The 14,039-nt window shown below is 46.1% G+C and overlaps 1 protein-coding gene across 1 annotated transcript in view; it reads right to left on the bottom strand.

Moving 5' to 3' along the window:
• PPP1R37 (protein phosphatase 1 regulatory subunit 37) overlaps positions 1-14,039 on the bottom strand; it is a 146,854-nt gene that overhangs the window by 21,292 nt on the left and 111,523 nt on the right. The window contains exons 8-11 of the mRNA XM_054010077.1: positions 11,864-11,976; positions 10,266-10,407; positions 5,709-5,875; positions 2,859-3,831 (exon numbers count right to left, since the gene is read on the bottom strand). Of these exons, the coding sequence (XP_053866052.1) occupies positions 2,859-3,831; positions 5,709-5,875; positions 10,266-10,407; positions 11,864-11,976 (1,395 nt within the window). The remainder of the gene's footprint in view (positions 1-2,858; positions 3,832-5,708; positions 5,876-10,265; positions 10,408-11,863; positions 11,977-14,039) is intronic.

Here is a 14,039-nt window from a genome sequence, read left to right as displayed (position 1 = left end):
TATCTCCATAAGCCTTCGATATGCTGACTGTAGTGACAAAAGAAGCACAAAGAGGCCCTCATCCTGACTGGGCCTCTAAATGTTACAATAATAAGAATAAAACTAAGGGCTTCTAGTGCCAGCCCTACAAAGCCAACACACCCATGAAACAAGTGAACTACATTCTTTATGATGACTTGTGCATCCTCTGGAATCCTCAATCTAGCTCTCGCTGGAGTCAATGGGAGTTGGCATAGGTGGTGGGTGGAGCCCCCCATTTGTGGAGGCTAGCCCCCGGCTCCATCCCTTCTGCCTACACCCCCCCCACGGCCAGAGCCCCGAGACCCCCTGCTACTCTGCAGCCCCGGAGCCTCCCCCCCACCCCCCACTCTGCAGCTGGAGAAGCCCCAGGCCAGCTGGAGCCCTGAGCCACCCCCTACCACTGCAGTCAGAGGAGCACTGGGCCAACCAGAACACCCCACCCCCCAGCAATGCTGCACCTCCCCAGACCCTAAGTCACCCCACAGGAAAAGCTCTTGTCTCTTCTCTTCTGGAAGAAAAACCTGAGCTTTTGACATGTGTCATGTAGGTTCCAGGGTGGCTGAGGAGGCAGTATGGGTTACTTGGCTTCCCAGCTTCATCAGTAATCTCCCTGCACCTTCCCTCACCCCACAGCTCACCTTCCCATCCCACAAGCACCTCCTCCTTCTCCCCTATCAGAACGTAAGCTCTTGCTGCATCCTTCTGGTCTGTATTTGAATCATGCCTAGCACAATGGGGAGTCCTAGTCCTTGGCTAAGGCTTCTAGGTGTTAACATAATACAAATAATATATAAAAATACTAAAAAGTCATGCACAAGGGGTGATGGCATGTGCTCCAAAGCATGTGGATAACTGTATTAACCAGTGTATTTATATTTATTTTAATATTGTGCAAGCATCATCCAACCCTTAGAAAGAAAAAGAGCCTGACTTCTGATCCCAGGGCAGATTGGGTCAAGAAGTGGGTCATAGGCTTTGACATATGGTCAGAGAAGAAGGAATTGCACAGCCCCTTGTTAAACATTCTGCAAGGAAGCTTGAGGAAAGCACAATGCTGGTCACAGCTATCTATGGTATTCTAACTAATCCCTGCCATTTTCCTGCCATAGTCACCTGCAACAGTCAGCGAAGAATTAGCATTATCATCTCCGTGCAGACTAGAGCCTTTGACAGCACGCTAGTGGGGAACATAGCCAGGTTGATCCCAGGACATACTTCTCAGGGAGGAAAATGGAATGACAGCCTCAAAACATAGCAGGTCTTCTGTGGTGGTTTGAAACTTTTTCCCTGCTAGTGTGTTTCTGGACAATGGGTACGTCCAAACTACCCACCGATAGTGATCGATTTATCAGGGATCGATATATCGCGTCTCGTTAAGACGCAATATATCGATCCCCGAACGCGCTCCCCGTCGACTCTGGAACTCCACCGGAGCGAGCGGCGGTAGCGGAGTCGACGGGGGAGCTGCGGCCGTCGATCCCACGCCGTGTGGACCCCAGGTAAATCGATCTAAGATACTTCGACTTCAGCTACGCTATTCACATAGCTGAAGTTGCGTATCTTAGATCGATCCTCCCCTCCCCCCCAGTGTAGACCAGCCCAATGTGACAGTAGTATCTGGGACACAGAAGGAAGAGAAACTATTGCACCACCAAACGACTAAGAGTCACTAATCATAGCAGTTGGGTCATCCCCTCATGGAAATACTGAAGCTGCCCTTGCTATTCTGTGATCCTGCAGGGTAGCTAGACAATCATTAGGGGACTTTCTGTTAGGATAACTGGCCCTGTCTGGAGGAAGGTGAAAGGACCCAAACTACTTAGCATCCCCTTCTAGAGAGCTTGAAGAAAGGAAGTAGTACTTCTAACTTCCCCCTGTCTGACAGAGAAGTCCGAAGAACTGTTCTCCTCTGTGGTCTCCCCAAACCATAAGGTCCACACAGGCTTTTCTACTACGTGTTGCAAACCTTGATCTAGGGAGCCCTTAATAGGTCAATGTAACAAACCGTATCTTCATGTCTAGATCAGTAAATCTACAGTACCTTTATTTGAACGGCATAAAACCAAAACAAAATGAAAACTGTTTAAGAGGACACAATCAGTAACCATTGGAAGAGCTTACTGAGGCAAGTGGTCATTTGGAGTCTTTAAATTCAATTAAAACTGAATATCTTCCTAAAAATAAATGAGGTCTCAACTCTCGGGGTGATTGTGAACCAGTCAAGGGGGGATGAGAACACTCACTTTTCTCTTTGGGGTAGATGTGAGGGGATCCCAACACTTTTTTTCTTGTAGACATGGAATCATGCTGTGTTAATGGTTGAAAGCCACTGACCTAGTTCACAAAATACAACGTCCATGTAAAAGAAATGCTCTAGAACTAGAGCCTCAAGTTATTAGGACTGATAGCATTCACTCATATAGAAGGGAAAAATAATTTCCTGCGGGAATCTCTGATCTGTGTTATGCAGGAGGTCAGACTAGATGATCATAGTTGCCTTAAAAATAAATTAAGCAAGTATAGCTAGGAGTAACAGGAGTCAATTCAGGCTGAATTGGGAAAAACCTTTTGACCATGAGACCTATCCGACTGGAATAAGTTCACAGAATAGTGGTGGAAGAAGCTTGGAATATTCAGAATTAGACTCGCTAAAACAGGGCAGAAAATAGAATAGGGAACAATCCTGCACTAGTTCCAAGAGACAGACTTTTGGAATGTTTTTTATCGGCTATCAAGAATATGAGCTGAGGAAACAGGGATCAGAAATCACTTTGTTTTGAAGATCCAAGTTCAGCACAACAGAGAATAAATTCGAGAATAACGTAAAGCAGTCTTACCATGCTCGACAGCACAGCTCCCCATTTTCCCATCACAACCTGAGGACGTATCTGGTAGCGCATGAACAAATTCTGTCTTTAGCCCATTAGGAAGTGGAGTTTCATGGACTGTATTCTCGCACGGCCCAGAGTTAATCTTTTCTGAAACTGATCCAGGGGTTCCTGCCGATGGTGCATTTTCCAAGTTGGCTGCCAATGTGGAAACAGTCCCATTTGCCTGCAAGTCCAAAAAGTCAGTCTTCGTAGGTAGGGTTTGAGCTATCAGTTTAGACTGTTTCACTGCATTGCCTTGCAGGTCACTGATATTCTCCTTCAGCCGGGTAGAGTTTTCTGCTGTTTTCTCTGGTAGATTTTCCACTCGTGTCACTACAAAGATTTTATGGCCTCGCCCAGGACTGGTAACAGAAATTCTCCTCTCATTTCCTTGAGAGTTAGCATGTGCCTGAGCCCCTGGTATAGTCCCTATGCTTCCCCCTCCTTTGGGCTCACACTTTGTTTCTTCAGCCATGTTTGAAGGGGCAGTTCTGTCCTCTGAGCTAAGTGCATCCCTTGTCTTTTCAGGAGAAAGAAATGTCTGGGGCACATTATCTACATGAACAGAATCATTTTGTTTCTGTGATTTACTGAGATCTTTAATCTCTAACCCAGTGTCTACCTCATCATCTGTGTCAGAGTCTGAATATGTCACCCCATCTTTGTCACTGTTTATTGCCTTGTCTGTATGCCTGTTCTCTTTGGACACCAACATCTCCCCCACTTCATCTCCTTCAGGTGTTGCTCCTGTGCCATCGCCTTGGCTGTTTTCCACAGGTCCCTCCTCAATCGGCTCGGTGATGGTGATCTCTGGCATAGAGGCAGATTGCTGAAGTTTCTGTTCTTTCTCCTCTTTCTCTTTGGCCAGAATAAAGTTGCGCTTGCAACCATTTTGGATTTCAGCTAAAAGAGCTTTCTGTGTTTCAATAAAACTCTTCACCTGCAAGAGGGAGAGAAACACTGCTGAAACTGCAGATAGTCTGAGATACAGCATATAGCATATTTACAGCTCTCTCGGCACGACTCAATCTTGGTGCAGAAATTGGTTTCTGCACCAATGTTACGGGCTATCCAATTGCTTACGCAGAGAATATGGGAACAGCGATAAACCTTTAACTCCACTTGGGTGGGTAACCAACTAGTACACTTCAGCAAACATCTATTGCAGTTATAAGAATAACCTGTCCATCTACTGTACTTGAATGTAATTGATTAAAAGCGAGGAGACTTTGTTAGCAAAGGCAATAGGTTCTGGCTTTAAAAGGTAGTAAAGCTTTCTCATTAAGTGACTACAATAAATAGCCTGTTTTGTTTTCCTGCCTTGATACAGGATGGAATGAGAAAATGACGTATTTGTAATTGCTGTTCTCCGAGGACGACTCCTTTTTCAATTGTAACACTGAGGCAGGGATTGTCTCTCACTTTGTTCAAGACCCAGTGCAATGGGAGGACCCCCACTCATCCCGGTTTGGGGTCTGATTTGAGTGCCATCGCAATGCAAATACTAAAAAATAACAGGTCAAATCACTCACATAGGTATAGAAAGGACTGACTCAACTCTATGGAATGATGGGTGGGCATCTTTAGAGAACAATTATTACCAGTAACTATCATTTTTCTAAGATACATTGACAAACACCACACTGTAGGAAGCATAGGCAAGGTTAACGCATCTTAAAATAGCCAAAATTAACATTTTTAAAAGGTATACATCGAGGTTTTGAAGGATATAGTTATACTGAGACTTCACTAAGAAATTGGAAAGAAGATCATAAAGGTATTCCAAAAACAGAGTAAAAAATAGTAAGAGATCAGAGACTGGATGCCCCTAGCTCAGAAAAATTCTAACAGATCACATTCTGATTCCTATCTAGAGGCCTAATCATGTTCTATGGCCTGCACTATACAGGAGATCACAATGGTCCCTTAGAGTCTATGAACCAAAACAATGGTGTTTGTTGAATGCATTCAACAAATTACCCTGTGGCTGCCTTGAAAATCTCCTGGATGGGAACAGATCAAGTCCGCTGAAGCAGACTTTTGCCATACACAATGAGCCTCAATATGACCTTACAGTGAGAGAGAGTCTCGCAGCCATGTAGATACATGGCTTCCTCAGAGGGCAGAAACTACAGAGTTAGCATTAAGTGAGAAAAAGTTTGGTGGATTGTCTGAGTAGATAAGAATCCAAAGGACCTTTTTACAGCTTGTGAAGAGGAGAATCACCTGGACAGGTACACTGATATGGGAAAACACTGGCAGAATCATTGACTGATTAACTCCATTTCCATGATATGACCCACTGGAAGATGTGCAGTCATCAGAGTCTACAGCAAGCTCATTTGCTGTGTGAGCAGAGTCAATGCCACTAGGAAAATGACTCTGCATATTAGAAGCCTAAGCTGAAAGGCATCAAATGACTCAAAAGGAGCTGTCAACAACTTAGTTAGGACCCCATTAATATGCCATGACATATTATCTGACATGACATTGGGAGCTTTCTAATGGGAGGTTTCAAAGTAACAAGCCCCTGATGAATGTGACAAAAGACTGGTCTACCTTCAACATGTTGCTATGGCAGATGAGATAGCCAGGCACGATGACCCTGGGGAGCACCTCTGCCTATCAAAAAAGACACCCAGATGTTTATATCTCTGCTAGACCCAGCACTGAGTTTGGGAGGTTCCTGCTTTGGTTGTTTATAGGAATGGGCTTGGTTGTGGTGGGTAGCTTGAGAGAGGGAATGAATATTCTCGGATACGTAATTCAGTCTAGAACGACAAAGTTCGTATGCACAAAAAATGTAGTGCAACTTACAGACTCCTTTTTCGGCTCCCTGTCTAAGTCCAACCTGAGCAGAGAATGATTGACCTTCAGCGCCAAGGACAATGCCATCAGACCCCCCGTTTTAATCTCATTCTCCCGCAGGTCTAGTCGAAGGAGCCTTGGACTCTCTGCAATGAATTCTGCTACCGCCACAGCACCTGCAGGGGAAGAAAGAGCACAGATGATGAACCATGACAATGGAAAAGAAAAAGAAAACAGCTCACAACATGCTCCCCATAAACAACCAGGAAAGATTCTTACTGGTGTACTTCAGACAAGACCTAGTGAGATGGGACCCATTTCTCATTACAGAATTTTGTCCAGATTCTTGCTATTGTAACAATCTGCTCTACAAAAATCTACGTATTAACTCTATTTGTTTTCAATGAATTGAAAATACAACATCCTGGTCACCCATAAATAAAAGACCCCAAGGCACTTTCTGCCACTGATGCTCTGGCTGTATTTCAATTTTATAATGCCGTTTTGCCTTCCTACATTCCACCAATTGCTACAGTTTGGAGATGGTATTCTTCACTTCCTGTCATAAACCCAGGTGTTCTTTTATGCATTGTTAAGCAGATGTTTTCTAAACCAAAAGTACCTGCATTTCAGAGGGGACTCAAGTGTTTCCTGTATATAGGGTTTATATAGAGTGGGATCCTTTAAGATGAAAGAAACTGTATAAATCTAACATAGCAACCGACAATTTTCAGATTCCCGTTGAAGTACAGTTTGGAAAACTCATTCATACATACCAGTAAGTTATTACATAGATTCCAAAACATCTAGATGCTTCATAAGCAAATAGATTGTAGGCTCTTTGTGGAAGGGACTGTGTCTTCTAAGACTTTAAGAAGAGGTTACTCACCTATGCAGTAACTATGGTTCTTTGAGATGTGTCCCCCTATGGGTGCTCCACTCTTGGTGTGCATGTGCCCTTGATCAGAGATTTTCCTTAGCGGTGTCCGTTTGGCCCGCACATGCCCCACTGGTATCCTCGTGCCCTGCACCAAGGCTATGTTATGCTGTATGGGTGAACTGCCCTCTCAGTTCCTTCTGTACCACCATGTCTCAGAAGAAACTCCAAAGCAGAGAAAAAGAGGGCCGGTAGTGGGGCACTCATAGGGACACACATCTCAAAGAACCAGTGTTACTGTACGGGGTGAGTAATCATTTCTTCTTCGAGTAGTGTCCTTATGGGTGCTCCAGTCTTGGTGACTTCCAAGCAGTATCCCCAGTAGGAGGAGGGGGCTTCAGAATGGAGTCCATCACAGACGAGAGATCTGCATGGCCAACTGCAGCATCAGACCTGGAGGCATCCACCAAGGCACAGTGTCTAAAGAAAGTATGTACCGAAGACCATGTAGCGGCTCTGCAGATTTCTGGAATGGGAACATTTTTAAGGAGAGCTATAGATATAGATTGTGATCTGGTCGAGTAGGCCAAAATGCTGGTAGGGGGTGGAATGTCGACAGCCTGGCAGTAAGCTATGAAACACTTGGAAATACGTTCCGAGAGTCTCTAGGTAGAAATGGTGGAACCCTTAGATTTGTCTGCAATCAAAACAAATAGTCTATTGGATTTACAGAATGGTTTAGTTCAATCCAGACAGAGGGATAACGCCCTCTTGACATCTACAGTGTCGAGAATAGTCTTCTGGTTGGAAGCATGCAGTTTTGGGAAGAAAACCGGCAGGTATATGGTCTGATTCAGGTGAAATTCAAAAATCACTTTAGGGAGAAACCTGGGATGCGGCCATAAGGACACCTTATCGTTGAGAAAGGGGGATCTGCCATTAAAACCCCAACCTCTCCGACTTTGCGGGCTGAGGAATTGCCACTAGGAAGGCTGTTTTCTTGATGAATTCAATGGCCATTAGTTCAAACGGGGGCTTCGTGAGGCTTTTGAGAACCAAATTCAGGTCCAAAACAGAAGTAGGAACCTTTACCTATGGGAGTAGATTCCCTAAGCCTTTCATAAATCTCGTGGCTGTGGGGTGAGCAAACAGAGTAACCTTCAATAGTAGTATAAAAGGCTGTTAGGGCAGCCAGGTGAACTTTGATGGAATTGTGGGACAATTTCTTAAGCTGCAACAGGTACTCCAGAATGAGAGGAACTGGGGCAGATTCAGAAGGAGTACTATGGAGTTCATACCAGTGGCCAAATCTTGACAAGTTCTGGAGGTAAGATCTGGTGGAAACGTTTCTACTATTTAATAGCACATGTTGTACCTCCACAGATCAAGAGGACTCTAGCCCCAAGAACCATTCAGGGACCATGACTTGAGGCAAAGAATGCCCAAGCTGGGATGTGTCAGGGGTCCGACATCCTGAGAGAGGAATTAAGAGACAGTGAAACAGTAAGGGAAAGCGCTTATCTCAACCACGTCAGGGCTATCAGAATGACTCTGGCCTTGTTCTGCTTGATCTTATCACCTTGAGAATGAGAGGCATCAGAGGGAAGACATAAAACAGTTGTGGCTAAATGTTTGGCTGCGCGTGTGTTCTTCCTGTGTGCTGCCCCAGCTCTGCACAGACTTGAATGAACTGCCCAATGACCACAAGATTTGTTAAAGTACGAAGGTGCCAGGTCAGGTTTATTATCGACAAAGCACGGTAATAGCACTTGGCAGACTTTATGAAGATACTAAGACATGTATGCCTGTGACAATGGACACAGCTTAGTGAACGGCAGGACTTTCCATTCCCCCCTTGGCTGGACAAAGATACTCCCTCTGAGATACATTTTTAAACCCTGATACAAAAAAGTTAATACTGGCTCTGACAGTCACTGCTCCCTGATGTTGCTAGTTATTATCTTGAACATATTGGTTTGATCAAAACATTTTTATTACGTACAGTTATCCTAACCTTATCTTTTAGGATGGGTCAGTGTGTTCCTGTTATCCTTAGGGAATGTTTTTGTACCATACCTGATATTGGGGCGTTCTGGTACCACTTGATATTGAGATGTGTTTGTGTAAGTACTCTGTGCTTAGCACTTCCTAGGAATGTGTATTCTGCAGTATCAGCCCTGTTCTTGCCAGATTCTGTGAGCAGATCCTGCCTCATACCAGGCCTTTGATACAAGGGCTTATGTCTCAGACTCTCTTCCTGCTACAACAGTGTGTCCATCCAAGGCAAGAGGAACGTGTCCCCCAGTGAATTGCAACCTAAACAGCCTTCCCCCCCACACACACACGTTGGACAAAATAGGTAGCATTTTTTGTTTGTGGTGTGGCAAAAAGGTCTACTTCTGGAAACCCCTCAAGTCTGAAAGATTCCAAGTAGGACCCGAGAATCAAACTCCCACGTGTATTCTTGGGGCAACACCTGCAGAGTGTGTTGGCCGTGGTATTCTGTATGCTGGGCAGATACATTGCTGAGATCCTTATGTGATGCTTTATGCACCAATTCCACAACTTTATTGTTTTGGCACAATCTTGCCCCTCTTTGCCAATTGATTCATGCAGGCCACATTGTCTGTCCTAACTTTGATGGATCTGTGTCTGATGAGAGGAAGGAAACAAAGACATTAATGTTCTGGATGATGGGATGGATTGCACCCTCAGCAAGTTCACGGCTGACACTAAGCTATGGGGAGAGATAGATATGCTGGAGGGTAGGGATAGGGTCCAGAGTGACCTAGACAAATTGGAGGATTGGGACAAAAGTAATCAGAGAAGGTTCAACAAGGACAAATGCAGAGTTCTGCACTTAGGATGGAAAAATCCCATGCACTGCTACAGGCTGGGGACCAACTGGCTAAGTGGCAGTTCTGTAGAAAAGGACCTGGAGATTACAGTAGATGAGAAGCTGGATACGAGTCAACAGTGTGCCCTTGTTGCCAAGAAGGCTAGGGCTACATTAGTAGGAGCATTGCCAACGGATCGAGGGAAGTGATTATTCCCCTCTATTCAGCACTGATGAGGCCACAGCTGGAGTACTGCATCCAGTTTTGGGGCCCCCACTACAGAAAGGATGTGAACAAATTGGAAAGAGTCCAGCGGAGGGCAACAAAAATTATTAGGGGACTGGGGCACATAACTTAGGAGGAGAGGCTGAGGGAACTGGGCTTATTTAGTCTGCAGAAGAGAAGAGCGAGGGGGGGATTTGACAGCAGTCTTCAATTACCTGAAGGGGGTTTGAAAGAGGATGGAGCTCGGCTGTTCTCAGTGGTGGCAGATGACAGAACAAGGAGCAATGGTCTCAAGTTGCAATGGGGGAAGTCTACATCAGATATTAGGAAACACCAGGGAGGTGGTGGATTCTCCATCCTTAGAGATTTTTACGGTCTGGCTTGACAAAGCCCTGGCTGGGATGATTTAGTTGGGGTTGGTCCTGCTTTGAGCAGAGGGTTGGACTAGATGACCTCCTGAATCTTCTATGATTCTATGATCCTAGGATATCACAAGAGCCAAGAGTGACATTATTCCTGTATTGTCATTGTTAATTGCTTTCTCAATAATGACAAAAGGGTTGGGGGCTTCAATGATTGATAATCCTGAAAGTAACGATCCCTCAAGATACGGAAAGTCTGTTTTACCCTCGCATGTTAGTTTAGTAGAAGCCAAGCCTAATCGGAGCACAGAGCGGTTTCCAATGAGTCCATTCTTCAGATTACGAACACCTTCATTCCCAATGGGATTGTGACCAAGGTTCAGGGTCTCCAAACTCTGCGTATGAGGCTGTGGACACAAGCAGAAAAAGAAGGTGAAAGAGGTATGTTACAATAGAATGTCAGCGCAAAAAAGTCATGACCCTCAGCCACATCAACACCTACCAACCACAGCAAAATAACTGACTCTCTTAGGCCCTTCCAAGTTCAAAATGGGAATTTCTTAGGAAGGCCCTAGGGAATACCACTGATTTCCAGAGCTGCTAGATTTACAGCCATTACTGTTTTGTCCAGGTTTTTTATTTTTCAATCCCCACAGAGCAAAGGAGCTCTTTGGTTACTGAACTGGTGAAACTGACATTGGCCTGGCAGAACGCACATGTGCCTCAGCAACCAATCCATTCCTTCAGCCTGTCACAGGCTGACTCCCTCCCCTACCTACATCCTCTGCATTAGTGCTGGAGCCTGCCCTTCCAGCATGTATTGTCTAGGCTTGTGCTGCCACGGGAAGTCTACAAGTCACACCACAACTACCTGCCGATGGCTACTGACCCAGCCTAGGCCTGGCAGCCATAGTTCTCGCCTTCCCTGCGTCAGAGGTGGGCACTGGACCTCCACTGTGAGGAGTGGGTAGGAAGGAGAGTCTATAAGGGTGGCAGAGGAGTGAGGGGAGATGGTAGGAGAGAAGGAGGCAGAAAGACAGGAAGGACAAGCAGAGGAGAAGGGAAAATGAGAGAAATTACTAGCAGAGAGAAAACATAAGAAAAGATAACCCAGGCGGGCAGGAAAAGAGAATGCGAAAAGGTGGGGCTCAGAGCAGGAGGCACTAGGGGGGAGGGATAGCTCAGTGGTTTGAGCATTGGCCTGCTAAACCCAGGATTGTGAGTTCAATCCTTGAGGGGGCCACTTAGGAATCTGGGGCAAAATCAGTACTTGGTCCTGCTAGTGAAGGCAGGGGGCTGGACTGGATGACTTTTCAGGGTCCCTTCCAGTTCTATGAGATAGGAATATCTCCATATATTATTATTAGGCCTGCTGCTACTAAGGAGAACGTACCAAGAGGGTTGGGGTGAATAGCAGAGGACATATAGCAGCTAAATAGTGCTCTCTCATCCTGCCTTTTACTGTAACTGGTCCTGTTTTTCATCCTCCTTGTATTCCTGATCCCTTGCAAATGCTGCCTCTCCGGTCTGACAGATGTCCTTTTCCTCTGAAAGGCTGCTTGCCCTGACCCCTCCAATATGCTCCATTAATTCTCTTCATTTCTATGCAATAGAAATGCACTTCATGCCGTTGCACAAGAACATTGCATCCACCCACTCTGCAAGCATTACATTGTCAATGGCTTGATTGAGCTATTGCAGAACAATTATGCCTAGCTCTAGAACACACATCTATAAGAAAAGCAAACTGGACTGTTTATATCTTCTTCTCCTCTCCATAGGCTCCCAGTTTAGACCTCAAACTACTCTCTAAAGGAGGTTCACTCAAAAGCCATTAATCTTCTCCCCCTGAAATCTACTCACCAGTGTCATCCCCATATAAGCCATGCCAGTGTGAGTCAGCTGGTTATTCCACAAAACCAGAGTGATCAGCCCTTTCCGTTGCTCCTTTAGGCCCTCACAGATGTATGCCAAGCCTATAAAACAGTATGAGTTAGAGTGGATTTATTCGGTTGCTTTCAGCATTTTACAGGCCAGCACTTCAACGGTCATGATGCCAGCACAGTCTGATGTGAACACACAGATACTGTAGGCTTTAACAGCACTTTTCTTGTCTTATCTAATCCCTTCTTTTGCACAGGCTTTGAATGTTGCAGTCAGTAAACCACAAAATAGAATTTCACACACTGTGCTGGAGCAGAAGAACGTTACAGGCAACAGCCTGCAGACACGTCTCATTCATTTTAAGCAGCAAGGTGGATACACTGAAAATTTCTCTCAATACAGAATTATTAAAAAAATAAAATCTTTATCCTCTCATGAGAGAGAGAAATTACTTAAACGGAGACATCCAAAAGCCAAATTCTGATTATTGCGTATTAATTTAAATAGTAGGTTTTTAAAGTAGGTTGTGATTGATATTAGGACAGAGCAGAATGCAAGTACAGTAGAGAACATTTCTGGTATAGCTTTATAAAAAGATACAAAATCACCAATTTCTTCATTAACAGTAACTGAATTGGCAGTAAGTCTTTTACCATCCAGCAAGGGCTGGATACCCCCCCACCTCCCTGTCACAATTCCTCCAATTCATGGGGGGGGGGGGGTGGAAAGAATAGGCACCCTAAAGCCAGCCCCAACTCAGAGAGTCCTAGAGGCTGTGTGTGTGTGGGGGTGCACCTCCAGGGCTCCCTGCCCCAGCCCCACACCCTGCAGGAGGCACAAGCTCCAGCCCCTGCCTGGGCCCATTCACTGGGGCCTGCCCGTGACTGGGGAAATGGTGAGCCATGGTGGGAGAGTGTTTGGAGGTGGGGATTGGGCCATGAAGGGGAGGGGGGTTGGAGAAGTGGTTTGGCAGGGTGATGTTTTGTGGGGTTTGGGTTTATATGGGGGGTGGGTGGGACGTTTGCTTGGGGATGCGGTACCAAGGGGCTGGATGGGTTGAAGCAGGGGTGGATTAGGGTTTAGCTATGGCAGGAGGTTGAGTGGGGGACTGGGAGCACAGGGAGCTGTATGGTAATGTCAGTGGGTGCGGCTAGCTGTGCCTATATCTGGCTCCTTCCTCCACAGCCCCGTTTCCCCTTTCTTCTCCTCCCGCTGTCTCGCTCCCCTCACTCCCCCTCTCCTGCCACCAGCCCCAGCTCTGCTTGAAAACACTGGGGAGGGACAGGCTCGCCACCACTGCGCCAAAGTCACCTCACCTGGACTCACCTCACAACTGGGCGCCAGGGACTCTCCTGTAGCCAGGCATCTCAGCACCAACCTGGCCCCAGTGCTGCTGGAGGTACGGCTTTGCCTGCCAAGCCAGGCTTTGCACACTGGCAGTGGGGTGGCTCAAATTTCAGAGGGCTGAGCCCTCTCTAGCCCTAAACAATCGCCGCCTATGGTGAGCCCTCTAGAGAGCCTCCCCTTGAGCTGCCTGGGTCCCCAGCCTCATCCTCCTTTGCCGCCACCACCCCAGCTCACAATGCCTCTCACTGAAGTGTGACCTGGCCATCTGTCTGTCATGATGGAGAGACACCCGGGCCAAATTACAGTGACTGGTGTTGCCAAAAAGTTGTGATTGTTGCCGTTTCCACAACAAAAATTGTGGCCCACGATTTTCTTACAGCCCTACTCATAACGTGTCCTTATATACAGCCGGAGACCCACTCAGATAATTTTGAAGAGGAAATGAGTTACTGCAAAGACCACAACAATTGGGGGGGGGGTATCTGAATGTTCTGTCCTGTCACGGGTGTGAAGTTTAGCCTCCCCAGAAGTCGAGTCAAGCTTGGGGAAGAAAACTAGGAGATGAATCAAATGGTACACGTGGAACTCAAACAACTGCAAGAACTTGAGATGAGGCCTGAGAATGACCCTGTCCTTATGAAACACTGCATAAAGGGGACCCACCAAAAAGGACTGGCTCTCCCCTACTCTTTGAGCTGATGGAATGGCTACCAGAAAGGCAGTCTCCAGAAATAAACTGTATAGGAACAGGCTGCCAAGGCTCAACCCTGCTAATCCTAAACTGGAGGTTGCAAGATGCTCCTCAACT

This window comes from Malaclemys terrapin, chromosome 20 (genome assembly GCF_027887155.1).
Source record: "Malaclemys terrapin pileata isolate rMalTer1 chromosome 20, rMalTer1.hap1, whole genome shotgun sequence".
In the NCBI taxonomy this organism is placed as follows: domain Eukaryota; kingdom Metazoa; phylum Chordata; order Testudines; family Emydidae; genus Malaclemys; species Malaclemys terrapin.
This window is presented reverse-complemented; position numbering and strand designations above follow the sequence as displayed.